General features: G+C 30.7%; 1 protein-coding gene across 1 annotated transcript in view; it reads right to left on the bottom strand.

Annotated features, from left to right (window-relative positions):
- toy (paired box 6 protein twin of eyeless) overlaps nucleotides 1–13,237 on the bottom strand; it is a 146,652-nt gene that overhangs the window by 43,663 nt on the left and 89,752 nt on the right. The window contains exons 4-5 of the mRNA XM_075378567.1: nucleotides 9,446–9,595; nucleotides 795–877 (exon numbers count right to left, since the gene is read on the bottom strand). Of these exons, the coding sequence (XP_075234682.1) occupies nucleotides 795–877; nucleotides 9,446–9,595 (233 nt within the window). The remainder of the gene's footprint in view (nucleotides 1–794; nucleotides 878–9,445; nucleotides 9,596–13,237) is intronic.

Consider the following 13,237-nt stretch of genomic DNA (forward strand, 5'->3'; position numbering starts at 1 on the left):
CGATTAAAAAAATCAGTAAAGCATCACTACCAGAGAAACTTTTTTTCCTGTTTAGCTTCGGGGAATCACCGTCAGGTATTATTTCAGAGGATGAATGAGTATGATATGTATGAGTGTAAGTGAAGTGTAGTCTTGCACAGTCTCAGGTCAACCGTTTCTGAGATGTGTGGTTAATTGAAACCCAACTACTAAAGAGTAGGGATGAGAATTCATAAAATTCAGGAAGCCGGGTCGAACCGTGGAACCGTCTATGGCCAGGGAGGCAGCCTTTTTTGTTGAGGACGTCTGAGCTCGGTATTCAAATCAATATAAAAGTATTACTAGGATTTGAACTTTGGAACTCTCGACTTCGAAATCAGCTGATGTGCGAAGACACGTTCACCACTAGACCAACCCGGTGGGTTTCGAGAGGAACTTACCTCCGTGTATCTTAATTCTTATATTGTTAAGTTTACTTTATTAAATACAAGATCGATTTTAGTTATTAGTTGACGTGAAGGTGGCAGATGAACACTTAGGACCTTGTAGTTCGCACCTATATTTGAAACTTATTTTATACTTCAGCATAGTATAAATTCTAAATTTTGTTTTTATAATAAATGATCCCCGAAAAATGTTATAATTAGGAACAATTTCCCTGATCTATGGAATAAAGTTACCGAGAGACGAGAAGTTGCGAGAAATATCACGTAACCAAACATATTTTAAATTTATTCAAAATATTGAAATATTAAATAAAGTATATTAAGTATTTCATAAATATTAAAAAAATAAAGAACTGTTCTATTATTTACCTGAATTCTTGCTTCTGGTAATCCTATTTTCTCTGCCAGTCTTTCTCTCGCAAATACATCAGGGTAATGGGTTCTTTCAAATTCTGAAAAAAATACATATAAAATAAAAATATATTATTTTTTTGTTATTTTAAAAGTTATATTTATTAAATTGTTTTATTTTTATTGAATTTTCGAATTAAAGTACGGTATTACTTTTGGTTGTAAGGTCTTATTGGGAAATGAAATATATATTTATAGAGACCTACGTATAAAATTTGTGGCTTGAAAATCTCCTAAACTATTTAATCGATTTCATTGAATTTTAAATATGCTCTGTTAGCGTATCTGAAGTTATGCATGTAAAAATTTGATGAAGCTTGGTTGAGTCGTTCTTGAGTTTTTCCCAATTTAAGGTCGACAACAGACAACATTACCTCAATTTGAGATATATTTTTCGGTCGCATGGTATGATTGGTGGGAGGGGGTAAAATTGAATTTTCTTTACCTTTTAAGGTATGAATATTACGAAAATATTATTCATGTGTAAAATTTTGTGCCTGAAAAATCTCAAAAATAACATTGATATATAAAATTTTGTGGCTCAGAAATCTCCAAAACTACTTAAGCAATTTCATTGAAATTTAGATAATTTGTAGTAGTTTATCTGAAGTTGTGCATGTGAAATTTTAAAGAAGATTGGTTGAGTAGTTCTTAAGTTACATTCAATTGTTTCAAGAAATTGAAACTTTTGTGGTTTAAAAAGCTTCAAATCTGTTCTATCAAATTAATTGAAATTTAGATATTCTATAGTAGGGAATCTGAAGTTGTGCATGTGAAAATTTGATGAAGATTGGGCGATTCGTTCTTGAATTACATTCAATTTAAAGTCGACAACAGACAACATAACCTCAATTTGAGGTTAAACGAAACCTGAGATAAAACAATAGTCAAAACAGTGGACTGAAAAGGGTTGAATCTGCTCCGAAATAGGCAAAGACGTTTCCATCGGGTTGGGAAGGTGATAGTGACTACTTTTTGGAATAGAGACCGAATTTTGTTCATCCATTATCTTCGAAAAGGTAAAACAATAACGGAACAGTATTAAACATCATTACTTGACAAACTGAAGGCAGAAATTGCAAAAAAACGACCACATTTGAAGGAGAAGAAAGTGCTTTTCCATCAGTACAATTCGCCTGCTCGCACTTCGACGGTCGGCTAAAATTCACGAATTGCACTTCTAATTGGTTGGCCACGCTTCCTATTCACCAGATCTGGCCCCAAGCGACTTTCTCTTGTTTCCTAACTTAAAGTTTTGGTTGGAGGAAAGAGATTTTCATCGGAGAAGGAGGTTATTGCATAAATAAACGTTTATTTTGCTGAGAAAGACGCCGGTTACTATTGAGAAGTATTAAAGAGGTTCGAGCATCGCTGGAAAAAGCGTATTGACTTGAAAGGGACTTCGTTGAAAAATAAAACTACATTTGACAGAAAAAATACGCGTTTCATTTTAGGCTGAAAAATTTTCAGATAACCCTCGTAAGACTGTTGGTGTGCTATAGTCGATAATAAACTCCGAAATATCAAAGATACGGTGTTGCAATGGGACTTTTCATGCAGAAAAATTCGCCGGGAAAAAGTGGTACTCTACAGATTGCAAGTAGGATATACCAGAGCCACTTACGGGTATCTGATGTCAACAGAAAACGCACCACTATATATACGATGCAACTGCCAATTGACTGTGCGCCACATCCTTGTGGATTGCGTATATTATGCGGCCTTACGTCGTAAATTTAATTTGCCCCGAAATATTCGCCGAATCCTAGGCAATGATAAGAAAGTTTTAGACTGGGTATTTTTGTTTCTACGAAGTATTAGTATTCTGAATAAAATTTAATATGCTTTTTGTTATGTTAAGCAATCATTTTTGTTATTCATGTACTAATCTTGTTTTGGTTTTGAACATTTTTTTCGTGTATTTTATTTTTGTATTTTTCCTAATTTTTCTGTTATCCCAGAGCGGGTTATTTACACCTCTCTCCGACTTTGTTAAATTCTACTTATGTTTGTTAAATTTTTTATTTTTGCGTGTTATTGTTAAGATTCCGACTGTGATAAAAGTTTTGACTAAGTTTTTATTGATGTTTTATCTGTGTTATTAGTTATAAGTTTTAGTTTTTTAATATTTTAATTATAGTCTAGTTTTTAGGTTTTTTTTTATAATATTTTGCTCCGGGCAATGACAACGCAAAAGCGTTTTTCGTCCTACAAAAAAAAATCAATATCAGGTTATGTTGACTTTGCATTGGTGTATTTTTCATGCACGCTTATGCATGAGTCACAGTGGTGAGGGTCTACTCGTTAATCGAACGTATGTAGCACGTTGTACTATGAAATCAGTACGTTTTTGATTACGAAATAATGAGGGCGTCGGAAATGAAAAATTGGTCTTTTTGCTTAGAATTGTACAAAGAATATATTTTTTTAATTTAAAATTAAATGAATAAATATTATTTATGTATTTGACACTTCAACTGTGAAATAGAAATATTATTGATAAAATTTTATGGTTTATTTTGAAAATTTTAAGTAAATCTGTTCGACCAATTTTGAGATATGAGGCCAAAAATAGTGCAACAACATACGTATAAATGTTTTTTTTTTCAAAACTAGTTGGACCCGAAAACGTAAAGATTTGCATAAAAACCTTATACTACATTCGTGTCATGTTCACCATACCTTCCCCTTTTACAGCAGCTAAAAGGGGAAAGTTTCCCCTTTTCCCGGGATAAATTCGTCGGAAAAGTTTTATTATATATATATAATAAATATATTTAGTACAATTGTATAAATTGTATTATTACAATTACATAAATATATTTTATTACAAGGTTTTATATGTCGATTGCGGGAATTAGATAAAATCAACCCTTCGAAATATACTCCAAAATATCACAAAACAAAATATAATATACAATAAAACATAACCTCTAATTAAAAATACAAAAGACAAAAAACAGGAAACTCAAAAAAAAAAAATTAAACTCAGAAAAAGAATAAAAACAAAAAAATAATCACTCAAAAAAAGGACATACCAGTTCAGTTGATAAAAAAGGGCATTTTGTTATTGGGTTATGAAACAGGTTCATTGATATATATATAAAGAATCAAAATAGATAAGAAAACTAACTACGAATCTCTGTAAGCGCTTGAAAAACAAATTAATTTAGATGACGTACTATATATTTGTATTGTATTGTTTACAAAACCAAAAAATAGATAAATAAAATAAAAGCAGAATGTTCAAGAACTTAAATTAAATTTATAAATAAGAGAATAAATAGAAAAACAAAATAGAATTTGTTTTGAGTAAAATCCAACAATCAAAGTAAACTATCTTTTTCTTCCTCTGTTTTTTCAGTCACAGTCTCGCTCTTTCTCATATATATAAAATTAGGTAACAGATAAATGTAAAAAGTAATATTGATCGAATAAAAAAATAACGTAAAGAAAAACTATGTTGCGCTTAAAGAAAGAGGTAATAGAAATGATTGAAGCGATCTCTTAAGAAAAAGGAATTACAAATCAGCGATTTAAAAAAAAACACACGCCACCAAAAAGAAAAAAAGAAAATCAGCAAACAGAAACAAATGAAAAAGAAGGTTAAAGTTAAAAGTAAACGGAGATGAAATGAAATGCAGTGTAGGATAAATAAAAAAAAAAAGGAAAAAAAAATAACAGAAATAGAAGATAACGAAATAGATGAGGACAGACTTGATTGAATCTTTTGTGTTTTGTATTTGTTTTGGACATGAAGAGAAAAAGGGAATATTAGTGGGTAGCTAAAAAAGAGAGATATTGATGGGGAAATAGTAGTATTAAGAGATTGCGGGTATAAAAGTAAGGAGCGTGAGAGCGAGAGAGAATTGTATAGAGCGAGAGAGAATGATAAAAGACAGATAGAAGACACGAGAAAGCTTCTTGGCGGCTGTAAAAGGAGAGAGGATTGGGTAGCGGCTTTTCTGTAACGGCTTTGATCATATCACGGATTTATGTCACCGCAAGCTGAAGACCCGATCTTCGAACATGTTTTCTCTCTCTTGTCACCGATCCTACCCGGTGCGGTGACGTAGAAGAAACCAAAGAATATGAAAGGAAGATTAGGAGAAACAAAAGGAAGAAGCGAAATCAAAATTAGATAATAAACATATCGTTTGACCACTTATTATTAGTATTGCATGTATTCCTGTATATGTTATTACAGTACATCTAAAACCCTTTTTACACGACTGAGCAAAAGAGTGTAATGTATTAAGGGTATATGTATGTTTGTTCCACCGTAGCAGCTCAACGGTCGAACAGATTTAGATTTATTACACCGCGTTGGAATTCTTACGTTATATATATATATATATATATATATATAGTAGTGAAGGTTTGCCGGTTGAAGTACAAACTTTAATGAACTGTGAGCCTCTGTCACTTGCTATGAATAAAATATCTCAAAAATAATAGAATTAAATTTAGTTATATAAAATAAATATAAAAAAATTCTGTTTAATAATAATGGGCTTCCCTTAGGGACAGCGTGTGAGGCTAGAGTTTTGAAGCGATGCACACACCTTGTGTGAGGTTAGACCAATCATCACCATCAACCGATAACAGACGGGGTATATACATGTGGCGCTGTTTTAGGAGGTGCAATGGGGGTGCTCTTATAATATCTCTGCAAACAATCGTCCGATTTTCAAAATTCAAACGGGTTATTTGTTAGTAGGTCGAAGGCTAACTTTTGCGTGCATCGGGTACACTCTCGATTTAACATTCACGGTCATTCGGAAATGTTGTATCTTCAAAATTCAAATGAAGTATTTGTTAGTATAATACAAAATCACGACGGAACCAAACCAGAACAAAAAATTAACTGATATACTCAGAAAAATCGATTGCCTGCGCTACCCCGAAACTAGCTTGAGCTGGCGAGCTCCCACAATCGGTCTTTGTAGAGTACATTAGAGTACATGACAGTACGATTAGAGTTAATGATGTCGGTATTGGATCGAGCCCGCTATTGTCGAATTTTATGTTTTAGGGTAAAGTAGAACGACGTATAGGCCACTAATATTGTGCTGGGTTGTGTCGGTACATTAACTACAAGATACTACTCTAGATAGAGCCGTCGTAGATCTGAGCATTCGCAACTTTGCCAAGCGTCCCAGGACTATGTAGCACTGAGTCGCGTGAGAAAATTGTAGAGTTAGCCATTAGTTTTTTGGTTCCCAGAAAATTTCTCTATGATCCCTGCGATAAAAAGTCTTTAGAGGAACTCAATCGCTTGAGAAATCTATAAATTTATATCGGTATACGCTTATTAAATAAATAGATTGAAATATTACAGTCTCCTGATTCGGCTCAGTACGTTAAATACGTTATATCCGTAAGTTTTCGAATCGTAATTTTTTCTCGATGATCACTAAAATGTATTAAATAATAATTAAAAAAAAAACATTTAAAAAAAATAAAAACACGTTGCCAAAAAAAATGAATTAAAAAAACAACAATAAATTGAATTAAAAAAAGAAAACAATTTATAGAAAAAAAAAGGACTAAACATCGTTATGCAGTATTTTATTAAATAAAATAACGGGTGACCAATCAACTTTCAGATAGTTTTAATTTCTTTAAATATATTTTTCATGATGTAGAAATAGCAGACGTTTAAAGTTTTCTACTGATTAAGTTTTCACCAGGTCTCTTAAATCGATAAGAAACTTTTTTCCTTCAATAAAATATTTAAATGCAATGCAATTATTCTTTTATACAGAATAATTACTACTTAGAGCTCTTTAATATATAAGACAATTACTATTCAGGGCCCTCTAACTGCATTTAAATATTTTCATTGAAGGACAAAATTTTCTTATCGATGTAAGACCTTGTGAAAACTTAATCTTTAGACAATCTTTAATGCCTGCTATTTTTACAACATGAAAAATATAGTTAAACAAATTAAAACTGTCTCAAAGTTTATTGATCCTCCATTATTTTGTTTAATTAAATATTGCATAACGACGTTTAGTCCTTTATTTTCATACCTTGCTTTTTTTTTACTTCGATTTATTATTGTTTTTTTTAATTTTTTTACTTTTTGTTTGAATAAAATGTTTAAATGATTCAATAATGTAGATCTTTATAAAAAACATTTAAAAAAATTGTTTCGAATACATTTTTTTCTACTCATTCTAACTTTAAAATTAGTCATTTTAGAATAGAAATGCGTTACTCAAACATTTTCTACATGCTTAAACAGTTTTATTTTTATTATTAATTTTATGTTTACTTTCCCGTCTATAGGCTTATTGATGCTACAGAAACATAACTATAAGAAAAACTATAGCAATGTTCAAAAATTTTGGGTATCGGAATTTTCGCAATTGTCAAAGTTTCAAAATTCCCTGAGTCAAAAAAAATTTACGGAAATTTACGGAAAATATATATGTACGAACATGTTTTGGCCTGTATTTTGATTGATATCTGGTTTAACAATAAATTGAAAATGGCTAAAAAGATTTTTATACCAGGACAATGATGTTAAATTTTGGATAAAATGAAAAAAACTGGGAGGAATATATATATATATATATTTTTTGAAATTTTCATTTTCAAAAGTTTGTTCTAAGTAAATTGAGCAAATTAGTTCTATGAAAGTACATAAGTTAATTAAAATTATAAAGTATTCAGTCATTCGAAATTAGTGGTGGGGAAATATTCAGTATTCTTTCTAAACAGTTTTTAGCTTATATATTGAAAACCCGTGAACCAAAAAATTTGAAATTTGGTACATATATTTGGCTACATAATTCCCAGCTTTGTTCTGATTTTCGACCCGATAGCATAACGGGGTATCTCAGAACCAATTTTTAGGTAGATTTCATAAGAAAGCTACCTATTGTAATGGATACTATAATTCGACTTCCGGAAAATTTCGACATATCTTCGCGTTCCACATCCCCCAAACCTCAAAACCACCGTCCGTTCAAAAGTTTATATATATATATATATATATATATATATATATAGGAATTTTTTTTGGTAAAATTTATTTTTTTAATGTTGTTGAATAATATTACCAAATCGGGTCAGCTTATTGAAATAATTACTGCAATAAGAGATCTGAACGGGACCCGTACTTTTTTTTTCAATTTTCATCTTCAACATTGAAAATCCAAATATGTCGAATATTAATGTATTCAATATTAAAAGAACTTTAAAAAAAAAGCTCGCATGGGATCCGATTTAAAGACTTAAAAAGTTTGTTAAATTTTTTTAATAACTTCTGATACTTTATCTGTTATTTTTTTCAAGTGGATTTTATTAAAAATATTACATGGGGAAAAGGAATAAACTGAGATACAATTTTTTTACAAAAATTTTGATTTTTTTCTACAATTATACCATGTGTTTCAATGAAATTTGGGTTTTTAAAGATATGTAATATTTCTCACTTTTCACATACATTGATTAATTAATCTTGAAATGAAAGAGCAACTCAAACAGTTGAGTACTAGCTTCACAAATGGAATTAAGCACCATAACGATGAGAACTCTTTTTATCTTGTCATATTCAGTGACGAATCAACATTTCACGTTAGTGGAAAAGTAAACGTTCATAATGTGCGTATCTGGGTATCAAAAAGTCCTTACAAAATATTGTAGTTTGAACGAAACTCCCCAAAACTGAATGTTTTTGGGCCGCTGCCCAATTTTGATATGATATGGCTCTTTCCTCAGCTGCAATAGGGACACATAACTTAATTTGGCAATAAGATGGTGCGCTTCCTCACTGGAATAACGCTTTACGTGATTGGTTGAATGAAGTTCTTCCCGACTGCTGGATTGGTCGATCAGGTGTCAGGGCTTGTTTCCCGTGGCCTCTACGTTCGCCCGATCTGACCAGTGCGATATTTTTCTTTGGTTATTAATAAAGGATCAAATGTACGTTTCACAATTATCGGCTGACCTATCCGACTTGGACACAGGATTGAAGCAGTTGTCGCATCAGTTATTCCAGACTTGTTGATTAAAGTACGAGATGAACTCTTTCCTGTCGACTGGATGTGGGCCGTGTGACGCAACGATACTGAAATTTAACACGTACAGAAAAAAATTGTTTGAGATATTTTTTCAATACATGAAAAATTTATCAATGTCAGTAAAACGTAACAAATATTAGGCAACTTTAAAACCGCGATATTATCTTTGAAACAAGCGTATTTAGTTGATGAAATTTTGTCTAAGAAGGGTCAATTAAGTCTTTTTTTCTAATAATTTTTTAAAGTTTTTTCTCTGTTATATTTAGGCATTATTTTTTAAAAAAATTCGTAAAAAATATTTTTGAGGGTATCAAATGGGAACCAAAATTTTCTTACTGAACATCTTGTTTTTCGCAATTGTACTCTAAACATTGCACAATTACATCATTAATATTTAAAAATCCTATTGCGTATTTGAAAAAAAAATCTGCTAAGGGATAAACCGAGGAAGTTAGGCAACTTTTTGTTTTTTACAATTGAATTTTTTATAAATTTAATACCGAAAAGTGATATTTTTCAGGAAAAAATTTTTTTATAAAAATTTGTTAAAAAGTAATTTAAATTTAAATTTACCTTTTTCAAGACTATCAATTTGTTCATTTGTAAACGATGTTCTGTTTCTTTGCAATTTTCTTTTAAGTCTCAATCTCAATTGCGAATCTTCATCGGCTGAAGAATTATGTTCAGAATTTCCGTCCGATGTATTTTCGTGTACCAGCTCACCTGCTAAAAGTAAAATAAATTTAAAAAAAATAAATACAGTGAAAATCCAGTATTAATTAAAGTCTATTTAGTTTTAGTATTAACTTTTTTAATTATAGAAATGAATGTTATTTACCACTAACTATGAATACAATTCAGAAAAAAGGTCAAGAGAATAAGCATGTTTGTAAGTGTGTTAAAAATGTATAGAATTCCCGGAGGATGTTGGCCGAACTTAAGAAATGTTAAAATTGATTCAAGATACTAAAATAAATTGAAAAAAATCTTATGGATAAATGACCTATTTCGCTTTATTTTCCCTTTGTCCGCCATTTTGTTTTTTTCATTAAAATCTTTTATATATTTTAAGAACGAATTGAGATATTTTAATAAAATTTGGTGTACATGTACCTAAAAATATCTTCTTTCAAGTTATTCAATTTAATAATTTTTAAATGACATTACTTTTACAAAAACGTATTTTTTGCCGAAAATTGTTTTCTATTTTTTTTTTTCTATTTAATTGGGGAGCTCCGCATAAAGAGAGGGTTATTAATTTATTTTAGTGAATTTATTTTTTAACAAAATACATTTTGTGTATTAATAATTTTGAAAAAATTTCCATTTTGGGGGCACCCAAACTCAAGGATTTGAGTTTGAGTAAAATTAATTTTAAAAAAATCCATAAATGGAGTTAATATATATAAAAAAATCTGATGTGAACACCACATGACTTTCTTGTATGCCTATTAAATTACATACCATATTTTTTTTAAATTAAAAGTACATAAAATTTTATTTCATTAATAACTTCTGATATTTTTTCATAAATTTTTTATTGTTATTATTGAATTCTAATTTATCGTAAAGATTTTTTTACAGCGGTTAATAATCATTAATAAATCAATATATTTAAATTTAAAAAAAAGGAGATGTCTGATTCGAACCGATGTGCCTTCTCCTTGTAAGAACCAAATATTTCATTAATTAAAATCTTATTTGTCTATAACTCTGGAACCGATGAAAATAAGTACCAGTTATGACATATCTTTAAAAAGCTCTCTATGAGGGCTTATTATTGCAGTTAAATAAAAGTTAAAAATACAAATTGTTTGAATTTTGGGGTTTTTTGAACACTTTTGGTCCAGTCGATTGCATTCAAAAGGGGAGGTGCACAACTAGCTGTTACAACAGTCCTAAATCCAAAATTTTAACATTCTACGGCTAATCGTTTTTGAGTTATGCGAGCTACATAAGTACGTACGAACAGACGTCACACCGAAACTAGTCAAAATGGATTCAGGGATGGTCAAAATGGATATTTTTGTTGAAATTTGAAAACCGAAGTTTTCTGCGATTTCAGTACCCCCTAAAAAGAACTTTTTAAAACTGTTTAAAAAGTACAAAGATACAGCCGTAATTCTAACTAAACAAAGTTGTAATTTTTTAGAAAGGGAGTTAAAAGTTGTAGCAGTTTTTTTTTTCAAGAAATATTCAAGATTAAGGGGCTATCAAAAAATTAAGATTTTTACATTTTAAATATAATGGGTAACATCCGATATGGATTTAACTTAAAAAAAAAAAAAAAATTGAATTAAAAAGTATTTTTTGTTACCACAGCCTATTGTAGAAAACATTAAAAAAAACTCTTATTAATTCATTTTTTGGAAGTTATAGTTAAAACAGAATATATGTGTGTATCTATGTGTGTGTGTGTGTGTGTGTGTGTGTGTGTGTGTGTGTGTGTGTGTGTGTGTGTGTGTGTGTGTGTGTGTGTGTGTGTGTGTGTGTGTGTGTGTGTGTGTGTGTGTGTGTGTGTGTGTGTGTGTGTGTGTGTGTGTGTGTGTGTGTGTGTGTGTGTGTGTGTGTGTGTGTGTGTGTGTGTGTGTGAAGTCGTTTTTTTGGTGAAGGAATTGAATATTAAATGAAATTTCTCGTGATCTGTTTTAATTTCAACAAAAAATCTTCAGCTTCTAAGAAGTGTTTTTTTGTAATATTATGCAGGTAAAGATTTCAGATTTTACTTTGGCCAAAAAAGCGCCACCCCTTTTTCGAATTTTTAGAAAAATTTAATACATTTTCCCCCCTGTAGGTAATACCTGTCTACCAAGTTTGAAGAAAATCGGTCAACAGGGTCCCAGAGTTATAAGACCAAATATAGATCAATATACGTACACACAAATATTCGTCTGAAAAAAATAGATTTTTTGGGCTTGAAAGCATTGAAATACATTTTTTTTCGCAGATTACTTACAGTTAATTTAAATCCTTTTTTTTATTAAAAAAAAACTTTTTATCTTTTTAAAGCACACTTAAAAATCCAACGTTTAAAAATTCTATTATTAAAGGATTGATAGGCAATTCAATTTATTTTACAGTATTTGATGATCATCTTTTTATGTTTGTCAATGTTAATGTTTTTGAACTAAGTAGATTTTTTTTACCGGTCTTTTTACTTTCCGTACAGCTATAATTGCTTTAGCAGCATATATCGCTATTACCGTTAAAGTAAAAATATTCTATTGCACATAAATATTATAATCTTTCTTTGCATTGAATATACTAACATCCCCGTCGGGGCTTCGCCCGCGCTATCTTGTTACTTGCGTTTCCGTCGCGTCAGGGAATATTTAGCCGGTGTTGGCTTGCTTCATTCGCCCTTCCCGCCTAGCAAGAGGGCTCTACTCGTTGAAGCCCGCTGTGTTCATCAATTCATTCTTGTGAGAGTAGTAATGATAAATTAATCGGCCGGGTTAGTCTAGTGGTTAAAACTCGTCATTGCAAAATTAGCTGATTTCCGAAGTCGAGAATTATAAGATTTGAATCGTTGTAAAGGCAGTTTCTTTTATATCGATTTGAATGCTAGATTGTGGATACCGGTTTTCATTGGTGGTTGAGTTTCAATTAATCTCACGTCTCAAGAATGATCGGCCACAGTCTGTTCAAGACTACACATTTATCGGTACCTTTACACGCCAGACTGCGAACAGATGCCTTGGCATCTCTGCAGAGTACTATTGACATCTTAGAACTTTGCTGTTACTATCTAAACTGGTATTTCATAAATAATATAAATTAAAAAAAATTAAAGCTTGTTCATTCTATAAAAAATATCAGTGTATTATATTTTTTCAAAACAACAGTTTGATCATTACAGGACCCGAAACTTTGAGTGATCTAAGAATGTGTGTTTCAAAACAGTCGGCCTCCATCTTAAAAATATTAGTTATAAGTGGTTACTCATACTTCTTAGAGGCGAAAATGTATTTTGCCCGGTTCTTAGAGTTAATCCAACACCATTACGAGGTGATCGTACTTCGTTTCTCATTTTTTAAAAACATTTTTAATTACTGTTTCAGTCAAGTAACCGTAGACAGGTGCAGCCAGTCGCGTCGCACATACTGTAACAGTGACTATGTTGGCTTAGTCGCTACGCCGTACAGCATCGCTCGCTTTTAAAAAATCGAAATTAAAAAAAAACTAAAATGGTTTTTAAATATTTATATGAAAAGTATTTTACAAGCCCCAATCTACCGTTTAGTATAGTAGAAAATAGGGAAAATTTACAATCATTGTTCAAAATTTTTTTTACCTTTTTCACACCTTGTAAGATACAATTTAGAAAAATATAAAAAAAATTAATTTTTAGATATTTACATGAAA

Source organism: Lycorma delicatula, chromosome 11 (assembly GCF_047948215.1).
Source record: "Lycorma delicatula isolate Av1 chromosome 11, ASM4794821v1, whole genome shotgun sequence".
NCBI classification, from domain to species: Eukaryota; Metazoa; Arthropoda; class Insecta; order Hemiptera; family Fulgoridae; genus Lycorma; species Lycorma delicatula.